At 69.2% G+C, this 17,314-nt stretch overlaps 2 protein-coding genes across 3 annotated transcripts; one reads left to right on the forward strand and one right to left on the reverse strand.

Annotated features, from left to right (window-relative positions):
• NR1D1 (nuclear receptor subfamily 1 group D member 1) lies at positions 1-11,057 on the reverse strand (the record flags this gene model as incomplete). The annotated part of the gene is made up of 10 exons (XM_080359740.1): positions 1-200; positions 287-497; positions 1,253-1,438; positions 1,574-2,034; positions 2,589-2,733; positions 2,819-2,907; positions 2,997-3,329; positions 3,497-3,644; positions 5,272-5,720; positions 10,799-11,057. The coding sequence occupies 10 exons, from the start codon at positions 11,055-11,057 to the stop codon at positions 1-3; spliced, it is 2,481 nt and encodes an 826-aa protein (XP_080215866.1).
• Positions 11,056-17,279, forward strand: MSL1 (MSL complex subunit 1; the record flags this gene model as incomplete). Of its 2 annotated transcripts, none has more annotated exons than XM_080359660.1 (8): positions 11,056-11,604; positions 13,911-14,134; positions 14,442-14,827; positions 15,586-15,650; positions 15,832-15,899; positions 16,115-16,239; positions 16,815-16,887; positions 17,056-17,279. In XM_080359660.1, the coding sequence occupies 8 exons, from the start codon at positions 11,056-11,058 to the stop codon at positions 17,144-17,146; spliced, it is 1,581 nt and encodes a 526-aa protein (XP_080215786.1). In that variant the 3' UTR covers positions 17,147-17,279. The 2 variants fall into 2 exon arrangements, with proteins under 2 accessions (XP_080215786.1, XP_080215787.1); XM_080359661.1 differs by lacking the exon at positions 11,056-11,604 and adding an exon at positions 13,238-13,330.
• Positions 17,280-17,314: the final 35 nt, after the last annotated feature.

Genomic DNA, 17,314 nt, shown 5'->3' on the forward strand with positions numbered 1-17,314 from the left:
CTACTGGGCGTCGATGCGGAAGGAGAGCAGCTTCTCGGAGTGCAGGTTGTTGAGGGTGCGCAGGTCCGGCAGCTTCAGCAGCAGCTTGGTGAACCGCGACGTCTCCGCCGGGTGCGTCTTGAGCACCAGGGCGCGCAGGGCGCGGATCAGCGTCTCCTGCAGCTGCTCCACCGACGCCGTGTCCTCCATCCCCGAGCGGTCTGCAGGGACGGGGGTGTCAGCAGGCGTTGGTGATTGGTGACCCCCCCCCAGCCACCAGACCTGTCTGCACCGCCCCATGTCCCACCTGCCGAGACCAGGACGACGGCGGTGAAGAGCCCCAGCTCCTCGTCGCTGAGGTCCAGGGCGCTGAGCTTCTCGCTGAACTCGAACATGGAGCTGAGCAGGTCGCCCATGCCCATGCCCCACAGCTCCTCCAGGCTGTACTTCGTCCGGCTCATGAACGTCACCGTCTGCTCCTTCACGTCAAAGAGCGAGGCGAAGCGAACCATCAGCACCTGCGGCACACGCGGTGTTAGCAGGACGGGACGGGACCGTCCTGCAGCGCCGTGGGCTACCAAGTGACACCGTGGGCCACCGTGCGATGTTGCGCTGCGTGCCGCGGCTCCTGTGCTGTGGGGCACTGTGCAATGCTGGGTGGCATCCTGCAATGCTGTGGGCTACCGTGCAATGCCCGTGGGCTACCGTGCGATGTCGTGGGGCACCATGCAATGCCGTGTTCCGTGACACAGCTCTGTGCCATGGGGCACGATGCCATGGAGCACAACGCCAGGCCATGGGGCACCATGCAGTGCTATGGGGTACAACGCCATGGGGCACCATGCCAGGCCATGGGGCACCATGCAGTGCCATGGGGTACAACGCCATGGAGCACAATGCCGTGCCACGGGGCACCATGCAGTGCCATGGGGTTACAATGCCGTGCCACAGGGCACCATGCAATGCTGTGGGACTTCATTCTGGGCCACGGGGCACCGTGCAACACCACGGGGCACCATACAATGCTGTGGGACTTCATGCCAGGCCATGGGGCACTGTGCAATGCCATGGGGCACCATGCAATGCCGTGGGACTTCATTATAGGCCATGGAGCTCCATGCCGGTCCCTGGAGCACTGTGCCAGGCCATGGGGCACCATGCAATGCTGTCGGACTTCATGCTGGACCGTGGGGCACCATGCAATGTCAGGGAGCGCCGTGCAATACGTGGGGCATCGTGCCCTCCATGGAGCCCTTGTTGACCCGGGACGTACCTCGAAGGTGCCAGCCTTGAGCAGGGTGACCTGGTCGTGCTGGGAAAGGGCCTGGAAGCCGGGAATGTGCTTGGCGAACTCGACCACCTCGCGGACGGCGGGCGTGAAGCTGAGCGAGAAATCCTCCCAGATCTCCTGCACCGAGCGCCCGCTGCGGCCGGGCGGGTGGCTGTTCATGGGACAGGCCTGCGGGCGACGGCACGGCTCAGCCCAGCGCCGCGGGGCTCCCGGCCCCGCCGCCGCCGCACGGACAAGGCGATTAGTGCGATTAAGCGGCTAAAAATACCCAGGGAATGGGAGCGGGAGCCCCCGGGCGCTCACCGGCAGGACGTCCTTGGTGCCGCGGGGCCAGGGGCAGCTCCGCGCCGGGGGCTCGGGGTAGGTGGGGGGGCAGAGCCGGGGTTCGAGGAGCCCGGGCGCCCAGGCGGGGGGTGCGTCCCAGCGGGGGAGGCCGTTCTCGCAGGGCGGGGGGGGTCCCAGCTTGTCGTGCGCGTAGACGAAGATCTCCTTGTGCGCCTTGGCCACCTGCGCGATGACGTCCTCGGTGGCCCCCCCGGGGCTGGGCGAGCGGGGGGGCGTCAGCTGCTGGGGGAACTGGGAGAAGCAGGCGGGGGGGGCGAGCGGCGAGGGGCCGGGGGGCAGCGTGCGGCCCCCGCTCGGTGCTGGGCCCTCGGCGGGGCCGGGCATCCCCGGCAGGACGCTGCCCATTCCGCTCATGGCGTTCTGCATCTCCGCCAGCATCCGCTGCTTCTCCCGCTTGGGGATGCGCCCGAAGCGCACAGCTGGGGGGACACCGGTGTTAGCGGGCAGCACGGGCACACCAACCCCCCAGCCCTGCGTGATGGGGGTCCAGGGGAACATGGCTGCATCCCTGCCCCCGGCTCAGAGGGGACATAGAGCCCTGAGCATGGGGGACCCAGATCTGGAGGGGACATAGAGCCCTGGGCATGGGGGACCCGGTCCTGGAGGGGACATAGAGCCCTGAGCATGGGGGCACCTGGTCCTGGAGGGGACATAGAGCCCTGAGCATGGGGGACCCGGTTCTGGAGGGGACATAGAGCCCTGAGCATGGGGGACCTGGTCCTGGAGGGGACATCGAGCCCTGAGCATGCAGAAGGCACAAGGACACGTTCTGTGGTGCACACGTGGCACCCAGTGCAGGCAAGGAGACCCCAACTTCAGAGGGGACGTACAGCCCTGAGCATGGGGGGGACCCATCCTGGGAGGGGACATGCACCTGTGACTACCGGGGATCCCATCCCCGGAGGGAATGCACAGCACTGAACACGGGGTCCCCGGGTTTGGGGGTCACCAGTGGGGCCAGGGCTGAGCTCACCGTCGCGGGACATGCCGACCAGCAGGCACTTCTTGAAGCGGCACTGCTGGCAGCGGTTGCGGTTGATGCGGACGATGGAGCAGTTCTCGTTCTTGAGGCACTTCTTGTACTGAATGTTCTGCTGGATGCTGCGGCGGAAGAAGCCCTGCGGGGTGGGGTGCGGTGGGGTCACTCGGGGCCCCCCCCAGCACAGCAGGGGCTCTGTGCCGCCCCAGCCCCATCCCGGGTACCTTGCAGCCCTCGCAGGCGTGGACGCCGTAGTGGAAGCCGGAGGCGACGTCCCCGCAGACCTTGCACAGCAGCACCATCCCGTTCAGCTCTGCGGAGGGACGGGGGTGAGCGGGGTGCCCACCGTGATGGGGGACACATCCACACCAAATGCAGCCCCCCCCCGCCTGCCCCACTCACTGGTGACGGTGCTGCCGGCTTTGCTGGGCGAGCTGCGGCGCCGCTCGTCCACGGGCACCGGCTGCACCCCGGGGTAGCTCACCGAGGAGCCGTACAGCGAGGAGGAGGAGGAGGAGGAGGAGGATGAAGGGGAGCCGTCCTCACGGGGGGCCAGCGCGCCCCCGCCGTAGGCGCGGGAGTCCTGGAGGGAGCCGGTGGGCGATGGGGGAAAGTAGGTGGGGAAGGGCTGCGAGCCCGATTGGGAGCTGCTGTTGGAGCTGTCGCTGCAGAGCGAGACGGGGCTGGTGCGGTTGGGAGAGGAGCCGCTGGAGCCCACGTAGCTGATCACGCCGCCTGCGGGCAGAGCAGCGGGGCCACGTGTGAACCTCCCCGAGAGGGGGTCACAGCCCCAGGGTGGAGGGTCCCCAGGGAAGCACTTCGGACTCGTCCCAGAACCGCGGCTGTTCCGCTGCGCCGCACCGCACGTGTGCCGCCCGCCCTGCGCCAGGCACTGCGCCCACCAGCCGCCACGGGGAACAGCCCCACGTGGGACGGGGACAGCTGGGCCGGCTGGGTGCGAGCCGGCTGGGGACACGGCGCCCCGGAAGCGCCCGCGGGAGGAATGTGGGCCAGGAACCCGCCGGAGGCGTCACCGGGATGTGACGAGCCCTGTGGCACAGCCCCACAGGAGCAGATGGAGCCCCACGGCAAAGACCCCCCGTGGCACTGGGGGGGGGTCACAGCGCAGCCCCCTCAGGTGGGGGGATGTAGCCCCATTGCAGTGAGCTCTGCATGGGGGAACCCCACAGAAGTGGGGAGCGGTGTGGGGGACATAAGCCCCGATGCTGTGCCCACAGCAGAGGTCACAGCCCCCCTTAGCCCCCCCACCACGCACGGGGCACTGACTCGGGGACAGGACACGTGGAGGGCGACATTGGGGACACACGGGATCGCCGGGGCCATGTGTCTCCCGCCGCACACGGTGCCGCTGGCACAGATGCCGTGCGCCGGAGCCAGCTTGTCACCACTGATCACCAACCCCCCCCCCCGCCACTGAGCCACCTCCAAAACGGGTCACCGAATTGGGGACAGTGGGTCTTATATCACCCCCCCCAAAACTGCAGCTCCCAGGGAGCGCCAGCTGCTGGGACACCAAGATACTGGGGGGATCCCCTGCCCCAAAGCCCTGGGACCCCCGGGGCTTTGGGCTGGGGGATGCCCCCAAGGGGTGGAAAGAGGACACGGGGGCCATTCCCGATCCCAAAACACCGGGAAACCCCTGGGGACCCCCATTAATCAGCCGCCCCGCAGCTCCCCCCGCACCCAGCAACAGCTCATGCGGCCTCACGCCGCCGCCCCACGTGCTCCAGCCGCACGTGGCCTCCCGCGGCCCCGCCCCTTCACGCTTTGCCCCGCCCCTTCCACCCCATTGGCCCGCTTCGGCGCCCCACCCCTTTCTGGTTGCCCTGGAGATCATCTCCCCCCCCCCCGAGTTAGAAACGGAGAGTGGAACGCTTCCGGGTGTGACGTCACGAGGGGGAGCTGAATGATGTCATGAGGCGACCAATGGGCGGGGGCGGGGCGGGGCTGCGGGGAAAACAAACTCCGCACGTGGCAGCGGCGGGGAGGGGGACACGTGCCGGGGGGGGACACACGGTACCGCCTCCGTTCCCCCCCCCGCTCCGCCCCTCCCGGTGCGCGCCTCCGCCGCCCGCGGACTGCCCGGTCCCCGCGGTCCCGGTGCGCGTCCCTCCGCTCTCGGTGCCCGGGACACCCCGGTCCCGCCGCGCTCCGGTGCCCGAGACACCCCGGTCTCATCGCGCTCCGCTCCCGGTGCCCGGGACACCCCGGTCCCGCTGCCTGGGACACCCCGATCCCGGTCCTCACCCTTCCTACCCCCGCGTCCAGTGCGCCCCGGCGCTCAAGACTCCCCGGTGTCCGTCTCCATCCCTCCTGCCCCGGAGAGCGGAGCGCCCCGGTGCCGGTGTTCAGGTCGTCCCGGTGTCCAAGACGCCCCGGTGCCAGCGCGCATCGCTCCCTCCCGGGGACGCGCCGGCCCCGCTGCCCGATCTTTACTCCGCTATGCAGAACCGCCCGGTCCCGGTAGTAAAGATCCCCGTTCCGGAATGCGGTGCCGGTGCGCATCCTGCCCGGTGGGGTGCATGAGACCCCTCCGGTCCCGGTGTCCGACTCGCGGTCTCAACGCTGCACTCCCGGTGCGCTGACCCCGACACCGCTCCGGTGCTGCCCGCCGCTCCCGGTGCCGTTGCCCGCCCGGTCCCGGCGGGGCACTGACCTGTGCTACCGGCTTCGGGGGCGGCCATTCTCGGGGAGGTGGGGGGGGGCGGCTGTCCCGGCGCCGCCGAGCCTCCCGCTGCCAGAACCGCGCCAAACGGGGCCGAGGCGAAGGGAGCCGCGCCGAGCCGTGCGTTCCGCCGCCCGGCAGGGGCTGTTGTGCGCCCGCCGCCCGCCCCGCCGCCCGCCCGGCACCGGCCGCGGCTGCGCACTGGGCCGCACGCGGCGCCGCCGCCTCCCCCATGTGATTCCCGGGGAGAGCCTCGTGCCCCAGTGACACACTTTCCGCCGCCGGGGAGCCCGGGCACAACGGGGACCCCTGCACCGGGGCCGCCTCCCAGCCCGCGGGGACCGGCACCGGCAGCCGGACCGGCACCGGGAGCGGCCCCTGCACCGGGGACGCCCCGCGCACAGCACAGGCATCCGTGTCCCCCTGCATGGCACTGTCCTCTGCAGCAAGGACACCCGGGTACCCCTGTCACCCAGCACATGGTCCCTGCGCTGGGGGCACCCAAGTGTGGCACCGTCCCCTGCACTGGGGACACCTGTCACCCAGCACAGCCGGGGGAACCCTTGAGCATGGCACAGTCCCCTGCACCAGGAACATCTTGGCACAGCACTGGCACCCCTGTCACCTTGCCTGGCACTGTCCCCTGTACCAGGGACACCCAGCACAGCGTGGTCCCTGCGCTGGGAACACCTGAGCATGGCACTGTCCCCTGCACTGGGGAGACCTAGGCACAGCACTGGCACCATGCATGTCACTGTCCCCTGGGGACACCTGGACAACCCTTGTCACCCAGCACAGCATGAGCACACCTGAGCACGTCACTGTCCCCTGCACTGGGGACACTCAGGCAGAGTGTGGCACCAGCACCACAGCCCCCCCTCCACCGGGGATGCCAATACATTGCACAGCAGTGGCACAGCCAGACCCCTACCCAACGGACCCAGCCCCCTCCCCAGTCCCTGCCTGTCCTCAGTGCCACCGGGCGATGCTGTGCCTGCGGTGGCTGCCCGCTGCGGCACGTGCCTGGCAGCCACGGCTGAGCCTGGCCGCGATCCCGGTGCCGCAGGGGCTGCAGCGACGTGCTGTGCCCAGCACCGCGGTGCCAGGGCAGAGACACCCAGCAGATCTGGGTCACGGTGCAGGGGCCAGCCCAGCTCGGCAGTGCTGGGGTCTCCATGGGTGCTCACGGCCCCACAGGGGGAAAGGTTTTGGGGGTGCCAGCACTGTCATGGGTGCCACGTGCCGGGAGCTGCCCTGGCCTGCAGCCAGGAGATGAAGGTGCAGAGAACGGATGTGCCAGCACCGGGAAATCCTCAGAGCTAAATCCCACGGGAGGGGAGGCCTCGGGCACCCTGGGTGTGCCGGGAGCTCGTGGGGTGCCTGAGGGTGCACCAGAGCTCTGCACCCCAAGGAGACCCTGGTGCTATCCCCAGTGGGCTGTTCCTCAGCTGGGGACCCTGAGGGACATTCACTGGGTGCTGGGGCTGCTCACAGCTCACGGGGTGCCCCGTGGCACTGGGGGGTGGCAGGGACACCCTGTCACCCTGCAGGAAGTGCCCTCCCACTGAGTCACCGGGCGGTTGCGCGGTGCCGTGGCCGCGCTGCAGCCAGCACCTCCGGCAGAGAGAAGCCCTGGTGACTCCCGGAAGGATGTGTGGGGCCAGGCTGGTACAGGGGCTGGGGGACCTAGGAGGACCCGGCCCCCAGGGCAGGGGGGCCCTTGATACCCCATCCCCGCTCCCAGCAGCTCAGCCGCCCGGGCTGACCTGAGCGCGCAGGTGCCACCAGCCCTGCACGGCGCCTCGTTCCCCTCCTGGCACGTTCCTGGTCCACGGCAATTAGCCATGACTCAGCCGCTCATCTGGGTTCAGAAAACAACCCCGCGCACGGCGCTGCGGCACATGGCACACAGGGCAAACCTGGCCCTGCACAGGGGTGCTCGTCTGCACCCGGCTGCTCAGCTGCCCCGGGGGTCCCCAGGATCAGTGCGGGGATGCGTGGGACAAGATAAACCCACCAGGGTGCAGACGGAGCACCTCAACAACCCCAGGGGGTCATCCCGTCCCACCGCGCTCAGGTACCAGGTGAACTCTGCCTGGCACTGATGGGGGGGACACATGTTCCTGTCCCCCCATCCCTTACTGTGCCCCCCTGACTGCACCCCCTGCCCCCCCACTGCCATGTCCACCTGGGGCGGCTGGCCTGTCCCCCTCTCCTGCAGCAGCCACCCCACTGCTCCCCAGGGACAAGGAGGCAGATGCAGAATCGTCTCCCGGTGCCGGGGAGTGGGCGCGAGGGCCGGCGTCCGCGTGCCCCGGTGCCCGAGTTGCCGGCGGTGCCGTGCGGCCGCGCCACGTGACGGTGCGCTCCGCTTGCCGGAGAACGCCTGCGTGCAGAGGGATTGATTTATTTTTACTCCGGGCTGGCCGGGTTGTTTACCTTGTTGTACCTTTTCCAAGAAAGGGGGGGGCTGGCTCTGCTGGGGACAGGGGTTTATTCCTGCCTGTTGCCCCCCGCCCTGGGGTGCGCACTGGGGGTCCGGCAAGGTGCAACCCCCCCGAGGGCTGCACCCCCAGCACCCCCCATGCTTGGACGCCTTCCAAACCCACTGCGGGGCTGCGGCATCCCCACGGGGTTGACGAAGCCGTGTCTGGCTGTGTCCCTGTGTCATGGTGGCGCACATTGTGCCTCAGTTTCCCCAGCTATAGGTGTGATGCTGCGGAGGGGGAGCAACTACAGATGCTGGGTCTCACCCTGCCATGGGGCGACCTGCACCCCGGGCCCCCCTTTAGTCCCCACAGGGTCGCACTGATGGTGGCAGGTGGGAGGGCAGGAGTCCCGGTGTCGCCTGGGGGTGCCGGGCAGGGCTGGGTGCTCAGGGTTTTGGGGTGTTTTCCTGCCGTGCAGCAGCAGATCCGCGGCTGGAACGCAGCGAGCGGCCCTGGCTCGTCCCCGCGGCTCTTGGCGGGGGCAGCAGCTCCGCGCTGCCAGGACTCGCCTTTCCCCTCCCCGCGGAAAGGGGAAAAAAATGATCAGGTAAACAAGGCAAGCCTGGCCCGGGTGCAGCGGGGGGGGCACCCCAGGGTGGGCGGGGACACCCCACTGCACCCCAGTACACGAAACACGACAGACCTGGGTAGAGGGGCAGAGACCACGGGAGATGCAGAGTCCAGGGATGCAAGGGGGCAGGATCTGGGGGTGAAGGGGTGCCTAGATCTGTGGAGGTGCAGGATTGAGGGGTGAATGCACCCCAGGAGGCTGCAAGGAGTCAGGGACCCAGGGAGGGTGCAAGGTGCCTGGGGGGTGCAGGTGTGCAGCGTCTGGGGGTGCAGGGACCCCAGGAGAGTGGAGGGACCCAGAGATCAGGGGGATGCTGGGATATGGGGGTGCAGGGGAAAGGGGGGACCCCAATGTATTCACCATGGAGAGTGGTCCGGGAAAGCCCCCGCATGGGGAACAGCCTGGGCAGGTGGGGGGACCCCTGTGGCCCCCGCCTGCAGGGTGGGGCTGCGGCAGCGCTGGCCCACTCACCCGCACCCCTCCTGGCTGTGGCCCCATAAATCTCGTGTGCCGATGTTTGTGTTCCCGCTGCCGCGCCACAGCCCCGGAGCTGCCGCAGGGAGGGGAGGGCAGGGGCAGCCCCGGCGTCCACCGCGCCTCCTTCACCCCCACGGACCCCCCACCCCACCAACACAAGCTAGGGATCCCACTCCCCTTTCCCACCCCTCCACGGGCCTGTATTTAGCCTTCCCAAAACACAGCTGGATGGGGATATGGGGCACCCCACTGGCAGGGGACACAGTGGCCACGGGCTCCGGGGCACCGCGCCGGTTGGCGTGGGTGCCGGCCCATGTGAGTGGGCGCTCCCCTCCTCCTCCTCCTCGTCCTGGGGTGCGGGGAGCCCTCTCCACCCCCAGCGAGCTGGTTGCGGCGTCACGTGGCGCTGGCATGTGAGCCCTGCTCCATTTTTAGCCCCAGCAGCCTCCCTGCGCGGCGGCCCTGCTGCAGAGCCATGTGCGGGCGGCCGCCCGGCCGGCACGTGGGCATGCCGCAGCGGGGACCGGCCACCGGGGACCCCCCGGCCCGGTGGACACGCGTGGGCGAGCGTGGCCGGGCGTGTGCGCGCGGCGGGAAGGGGCGGCTCGTTGGCGGGGCTTGGCGCGACACCGCGGGGAGCGCAGAGTGGCTTCCCCTGCTGGCACCGCCAGCGTGGCCCGGTGACCACGGCGGAGGGGGACCCTGCAAATCGTGGGGGGCTGCGGGGTGTTGGGTGCAGGGGGAGCCCCCTTGTACCCCCCCCCTCCCACTCCGCTTTGTGAACGCGGCTCTGCAGAGAAGCAGGACCCCCACGTGTCCCCTGCGCGCTCCCGGCACGTGCCCTGCGTGTCCCCGGTGCCGCGACCCCGTGTGCTGTGTGTGTGTGCATGTATGTGCGTGTGCACACGTGTGCACGGCGCGGCTGCAGCACGGGGGGGCTGTGGGTGTGCAGTGGGGCTGCAGTGCCTGCAGGGTGCGCGTGTGCCTGCAGTGGGGGCTGCAGTCCCTCGCTGCAGGGCGGTGTGCATGCGTGTGTGTGCATGCGTGTGTGTGCATGTGTACATACGTGTGCATACTGCAGCTGCAGTCTGGGGGGGGGGCAGTGGAAGGGGGGTGCGTGTTTGTACACAGACTTGCACACGTACACCAGGAACTGCAGGCTCTGCAACGCTGCGTGTGCGTGTGTCTGCAGACCCAGGGGTGTGTGTGGGGTGTGTGTGCACACGGCAGGGGGGCTGCAAACCCACGGGTGTGTGTGTAGGGGATGTGCACGCAGGTGCTGCAGACCCATGGGTGTGTGTGCACAAGGGGGGGCTGCAGACCCCGTGGGGTGTGTGGGTGCACACAAGGGGGGGCTGCAGACCCGCGGGGGCACTTGTGGTGCCCACCTCACACACAACAAACCCGAACCCCGAGAGCGGGACCTTCCCCCACCTCGCCCCCCGCGTGGGGGGATCCGGGCGGCGGGTCCCGGTCCCAGCCCCCGCCGCACCGCCCGAACCCCCTCTCGCGGGACAGGGCTCCCCGCGTCCCGCCGCCGTGGGGGCGGGCTGAGACCCGGCAGCCCCGCTGTGGGCGGCGGGACGGGGCCGTGGGGCGGGGGGGCGGGCGCGGGACCCCGGCGCGCTCCGGGCGGAGCCGCCGCACTCGGGAGCCACCGGGCGGCCGCGCCCCGCTACTACCGGCCCGGGACCCCCGCCCAGCTCCGGTTCCACCGGACAGCGCCCCCCGCGGGACCGGCGCGTCCGCGCGTGGAGCACGGCCCACGTCCCGCGGGGGGTGGGGTTCCCCCGCTCCGTCCCGCCCGCAGATGAGCCCTGCTTCTCCCCCCCACCCCCCTCCCCAAATCCAGGGTCCCTGCGCCCCCTCCCGCCCGCGCCCCCGCCCCGACCGGGGCCGCCGCCGGCGCATGCGCACCGAGCCCAGTTTAAAGGTAACCGGGGGCCGCCGCGCGGCCCCGGCCTTGACCCGCCCCCGGTACCGGCCCGCGCCCTCCCCGCCCCCCCCGCGTGGAGCGGTCCCGCGTGGCCCCCGGCTCGGCCCCTCCCGTGTCCCCGGCGCGGGGAGGGGGCGGCGGGGCAGCCCGTGTCCCGCGGCCCCCGCCGCCCGGGGCGGGGGATGCGTCGCGCTGATGGCGGCGGGGCCCCGCCGCCCCCCGGGCCGCGCAGCCGGTGGCGGCCACCGCCGCGCCGTGTCGGCGGGTGGTAGCGGGGCGGCGCGGAGCGGCAGGCCCCGGCCATGAGGTCTACCGCCTTCCGGGCGGCCGAGCCGCCGCGGGGGGGGCTGGAGGAGGAGGAGGAGGAGGAGGAGGGCGCCGCGCCGCACCGCCCGCCGCCCCGCCGGCCCCGGGAGCCGCCGCCGCCGCCGCTGGGGGCACACAAGGGCCGCGGCGGCGGGGTGGCGGCGGCGGCGGAGCAGCAGCAGCAGCGCTGGGCCGGGCTGGTGCCGCTGGCCGGCGGCAAGCAGGCCGCCGCGGGGGATGCCGGCGCCCGGCCGCGCTACCAGGCGGTGCTGCCCGGGCGCGGCGCCGGGGAGGGCGCGGCGGGGCCGGGAGCGGGACCGGGAGCTGCGCCCACCGAGCCGGGCCCTCCGCCGCCGCCGCCCGCCGAGGGCAAGTGGAAGAGCGGGTCGCGGCGCGGCGGGATGGGGGCCGGCGGGGGCTCGCCGGGGCAGGCGGCCTGTCTGCGGCAGATCCTGCTGCTCCAGCTGGACCTCATCGAGCAGCAGCAGCAGCAGCTGCAGGCCAAGGAGCGGCAGATCGAGGAGCTCAAGGCCGAGCGGGACACGGTACGGCGGGGGGGGGGGGGGGGGAGGGGGGGGTGTGGGGCGGGAACGCGGCACAGCAGGGGTTAACCCCCGGAACGCGCGGGCATCCGCGGGGGCACCCCCCCCCACCCCCCCCCTTTAATGGCCACCCCCCCTCCAGCACCCAGGGGTCCCCCGGGGCTTGTGTCCACCAACAGGTAAGTGACCCCCGCATGGCACCCAAGGAGTTAACGCCACCCCCACGTAGAGGTTAACGCCTTCTTTGTGGAGCCTCAGGGGTTAATGCCCCCCCCTTGGGGGTTAATCCCCCCCCCCGGCACCCAAGGAGTTAACGCCACCCCCCCCGGGGGTTAACGCCTCCCATCGTGGCGCCCCAAGAGTTAATACCCCCCCTTAGAGGTTAATGCTCCCTCCGTGGCACCTCAAGGGTTAATGTGTCCGTTAAGGGTTAATGTGTGTGTGCCCCCCCCCCCCCCCCCCCCGACAACTCAGGGTGTAATATCCCCCTACAGGGGGCATCAGACCCCTTCCCTAAGATACCCAAGGGGTTAATCTCCCCCAAAGGGGTTAATCCTCCCCAAGGGGTTAACGCCCCCCCAACAGGAGTAAGAACGCCCCCCCCATGGGATTATTATCCCCCGAGACACCCCAGAGGGGTTAACACTCTCCCAGGGGGTTAATACCCCCCAGGTAGTGTTGCCCCCCCCGGGGGTCGGTGTCCCCCCCCCCCCCCAGACAAAGGCCGGCGGGGGGGCGGGGTGGCCGGTGGGGGCACAAAGGGCCGGGGCGGGGCGGGCCGGCGGGGGTTAACGGGCCGCCGCCCGTCGCCATGGCAGCGGGCCCGCGGGGGGGGGCCTTAAAGGGCCCGCGGCGCCTTCCCGCCCCGCCACACGGGGGTTAACTTAAAGGGGCCGCGTCCCCGCGGTCACGGGGATGGGGAGGGGGGTGTGTGAAGAGCGGAGGGGGCTCTGCTGGGCATTGCACCCCGCTGCGTGTTTGCTCCCCCCCTGCCACCTGCCCTGCCTGCATTGCCCTATGGATGCTGTGCCATACCCTATGGATGCTGTGCATTGCCCCCCCCATAGCGGCTCTGCCTGCATTGCCCTATGGATGCCGTGTACTGCCCCCTCCGAGGCTGCTCTGCCTGCATTGCCCTATGGATGCTGTGCTTCCCCCACTCCTCTCCGCCCCCCCCGGCTGCCCTGCCTGCATTGCTGTATGGATGCTGTGCATTGCCCCCCCAGCTGTCCCTCACTGCACGCTCACACCCGCATCTCCCGCCCTGGAAAACCACATTGGCTCGGCCTGACTGCAGTGGCGGCGGCTGCGGTGGCCCCGGTTGCGGAGGGCCCACCCCACGTGGTGCAGCCGGTGGGGCCGCAGCGGCGATGCCGCGTCCCTGCGGCGTGTGCCAAGTCCTCCAACATGGAGGAGCCGCTGCGGCGAGGCCGGGATGGGGCTGCACCGCGGCGCGTCCTCCCGCCGGCGTTAAACTGCCGGCAAATCGGGGGGCTCTGGGGTCCCCCTGCAGCCACATCCCTGGGGGGTGCTGGGACCCCCCCGCTGCGCTTTGCCGAATTGACCGCTGTAAATTCTGCAGCTCCTGGCTGGTGGGGACAGGTGAGGGTTGGGGACGGGTGACCAAGGGCAGGTGTCACCCAGTCCGGTGCTTGCTTTCTAATGGAGCCCACATGCGATGACAGACTGCGCTCTCCCTTCCCGGACAGTCGGAGAGGATGCAGCAGAGGTGGGAACCCCCAAATTGCTCCTCAAAATGATGTAGCCATCTCTGTCCCCCCTGCCAGGGATTCGGGCAGTGCCGGAGGGGGAGAATCAGCCGGGAGCAAGTGGCTGTTTTGTGCCGTTTGGATATTTTAGCCCCCGCCTGCCAGCGCTGCAGTTAAACTGTCCGCGGGTGCGATGCCCGTAGCACCCAGCGCTGCCTGCAAGCGCTGCCCTTGACCTCCTGTCCCCTCTGCAAGGACAGGTGTGACCACGGCGCTCCCGGCATGCCGGCCGAGCGGGTGCTGTTTGGGGGCTCCTCGCAATGTGCTGCTGTACCCCCAGCTTTGCCAAAAAGCTGCCAGGTGAACGCCAGGACGGGCAGAGTTTGCAGCAGCCAGGGCACTGCAGCGGGGTGCCAGCGGTCCCCCGCGTCCCCTGGTTGCACCGGAGCGCTTCTGCAGGCGGGTGATGGTGATGGCTCAGGTGTGGGCGCCGCAGGTCGGCTCCTCTCTTCCCTTGCTGCCCAAGGGGGGTGCAGGGGTGCAGGCAGGGTTCCCCCCTGGGAGCGCACCCCCAAATGGAGCCCTCGCCCTGCCTTGCAGCTCCTGGCGCGGATCGAGCGCATGGAAAGGCGTGTGCAGCTGGTGAAGAAGGACAGCGAGCGGGAGAAGCACCGCATCTTCCAGGGCTTTGAGGTGGACGAGAAGCCGGAGGCGGAGACGTGTGAGAAGCTGCCGCTGGAGTGTCCGCAGGACCTGCTGGAGCCCCCCCCGACCCTGCAACCCAAGCACTTCCCCTATGGCAGGAATGGGAAGGGGCACAAAAGGTAGAGGGAGGGTGGGATGTGGGTCCTGAGAGGGAAAGGGGGGGTGTCCCTATGGCTTAGTCCTCCAGCCGTGGGGCACGGAGGTGCCAGCTCAGCCCAGTGACCATCCAGCTGCCCAGCACCGTGAGCATGTCCTATTGAGCACTGGCCATGGGGAACCTCCTGAAAGCCTGAGCAAGGGGTGAGGGGGTCCCCAGATGCCAGGGAAGCCCCTCTTTCCTCCAGAAACCTGCTCGTAGCCCCCCACAGCAGCCCTGCTGAAGGGTGAGGCTGCGTGCACCCGGGTCAGCTCCTCTTCCTCCCGCAGGAAACCAACGTTTGGGAGTGCGGAGAGGAAGACGCCTGTTAAAAAACTGGTGTCCGAGTTCTCGAAAGTGAAGAGTAAAACTCCAAAGCACTCCCCGGGGAAGGAAGAATCGAGCGGCTCCTTGTCCGAAACTGTTTGTAAACGAGAACTGCGGAGCCAAGAGACTCCGGAAAAACCCAGGTCGCTCCTGGAGACCCCGCTCCGAGCCTCGGCGCCGCCAAAGGGCCCCAGCGCCCACCCCAAGGAGAAGGGCTTCTTCAGCAGCGAGACCGACGACCTGCCCTATCTCTCAACCACGGAAATGTACTTGTGCCGCTGGCACCAGCCGCCCCCGTCACCGCTGCCGCTGCGGGAGCCCTCCCCAAAGAAGGAGGAGACTGTAGCAAGTAAGCGATGGAGAACCCACCGCAGCACAGCCGGGCGTCGCGGCAGAGCCGGCAGCTGGAAAACGGGATTCGGCACCTTCGCCCTGAAGCTGGTGAAGGGCAAAGCCCCAGTGGCGGTGGGAGAGGTGCCGCTGGCAGCTCTGGTGCTGGCGATGTGCTCTCCTGAACCGTGTCTCTGGTTTACCCTGCTCTGGCACACACCGGCGCTGCCGCTGCCTGCGCAGCTGAGCCAGGGCCACCGACCCGTGCAGGGCTACCAGCCCCACTCCGCTTTAGCCGCCCGGTTTGCCGAGCAGCCTGCGTGCCCGTTTGAACGAGGGGTGAAGCAACTTCCCGTTGACGATTGGGAAGCGTGTCTCTGGCTTGTGCCACCGCGGCACAGCGTGGGTTCCTCTATGGGGCCACCTGCTGTCCCCAAATCCGGTGCCCTATCCTGCTGACCGGTCTCCTGGGTTCCCACAGCGTGCTGAGCACCGGCGATGGGAGCGCTGAGCTGTGCACATCGGTGATGCTGCTGGGGGTGGCATGGGGGGGCTTGCTGCATCCTGGAGCGGCTCCGGTTTGCTTGGGCGGGGGGATGGTGACAAAGTCTGTCACCCCCAAGTCCCCAGCAGCTCCCGCTGCCCCCAGCATCGCCCAGCCCAGCTCAGGACGGGGTTTGGGGACACCAAGCTGCGCTTCATGGGGGTGAAGGAGCAGCGAGGTGGTGAGGATGGGGCTGCAGTGCGGGGCTAATGGCATGGTCTCTCCCCACACAGTTCCGTCTTGGAGGGACCATGTCGTGGAACCCCTGAGAGACCCCAACCCCTCAGACCTCCTGGAGGTACGTGTGCCACCACGGTGGCTTCATAAACAGCACAGCAAACCCCGGCTGCAGGGCTGGGGGTGAAGGACCAGCCCCTCGGTGCTGCAGCGGCTCTGGCTGCTGGGTTGGGGTTGTGCCGGAGCCACCGGAGCCGGATCTGGTGCTGGGGGGACTCGCTCACCCCCGTCTGTCCTTGCAGAACCTGGACGACAGCGTCTTTGCGAAACGGCACGCGAAGCTGGAGCTGGATGAGAAACGGAGGAAAAGGTGGGAGCAAAGGGCGCGATGGCGTCCCCGGCACAACGGGTGCTCTGTGTCCCCTCTCGCAGGGATGTGTCACCCAGAGCGGGGACAGGACCCGGCTGCACAGGGCACAGCTGGGATGGGGACCCGAAACGCTGCCGGAGAAGGGACAGTCCCCCATTGCAGCCCCAGGGGGGTTGATGCTCCTACCTGCAGTTCCTCACCATCACTTTTTCCAGGTGGGACATTCAGCGGATCAGGGAACAGAGAATTTTACAGCGGCTGCAGCTCCGAATGTACAAAAGGAAAGGGATTCAGGAGTCGGAGCCTGAAGTTACCTCATTTTTCCCTGAGCCAGATGACGGTGAGTGCCTGGCGCTGTCGAGGGGCGGTTGGGGGTGTTGGTGGGCGGATGGGGGTGTCGTGGGGCTGATAGGGGTGTCAGGGGGCAGATGGGGGTTTCATGGGGCTGATAGGGGTGTCAGGGGGCAGATGGGGGTTTCATGGGGCTGATAGGGGTGTCAGGGGGCAGATGGGGGTTTCATGGGGCTGATAGGGGTGTCGGGAGGCAGATGGGGGTTTCATGGGGCTGATAGGGGTGTCAGGGGGCACATGGGGGTTTCATGGGGCTGATAGGGGTGTCAGGGGGCACATGGGGGTGTCGTGGGGCTGATAGGGGTGTCAGGGGGCACATGGGGGTTTCATGGGGCTGATAGGGGTGTCAGGAGGCAGATGGGGGTTTCATGGGGCTGATAGGGGTGTCAGGGGGTACATGGGGGTTTCATGGGGCTGATAGGGGTGTCGGGAGCACATGGGGGTTTCATGGGGCTGATAGGGGTGTCGGGGGCACATGGGGGTTTCATGGGGCTGATAGGGGTGTCGTGGGGCACATGGGGGTGTCAGGGGACAGGGTGTAACCCTGCAGTGTCTCTCCCGCAGTGGAAAGCTTGCTCATCACCCCCTACCTGCCTGTCGTCGCCTTTGGCCGGCCGTTACCAAAACTGACCCCACAGTGAGTACGGCGGTGACGGGCGGCGGGGGGGACGGTGCCGAGCCGCGCCGGCGCCTTTTCGGCTTGGGGACGGCGCCTTTTCGGCTTGGGGACGGCGCCTTTCGGCTTGGGGACGGCGCCTTTCGGCTTGGGGATGGCGCCTGGCGGTGACACCGGCTGTGCCCGCAGGAACTTCGAGCTGCCGTGGCTGGACGAGCGCAGCCGCTGCCGGCTGGAGATGCAGAAGAAACAGACGCCGCACCGGACCTGCCGCAAATAACCGGACCCGCCGCCCTCCCCGCCTTTTCTCGTTGGCGGCCGGTTCCGTTCCCCCGTCCCCCCGGTTTTGTTCTGTTGGGTTTGGCAAACACGTTCCCCGGACTCATTGTGTTTCCCGTTGCGGCGGGCGGACCCCAGACCCCCTCCGCGTCCAGTTTATTTGGATAGT

This window comes from Nesoenas mayeri (genome assembly GCF_963082525.1).
Source record: "Nesoenas mayeri genome assembly, chromosome: 26".
NCBI lineage: Eukaryota > Metazoa > Chordata > Aves > Columbiformes > Columbidae > Nesoenas > Nesoenas mayeri.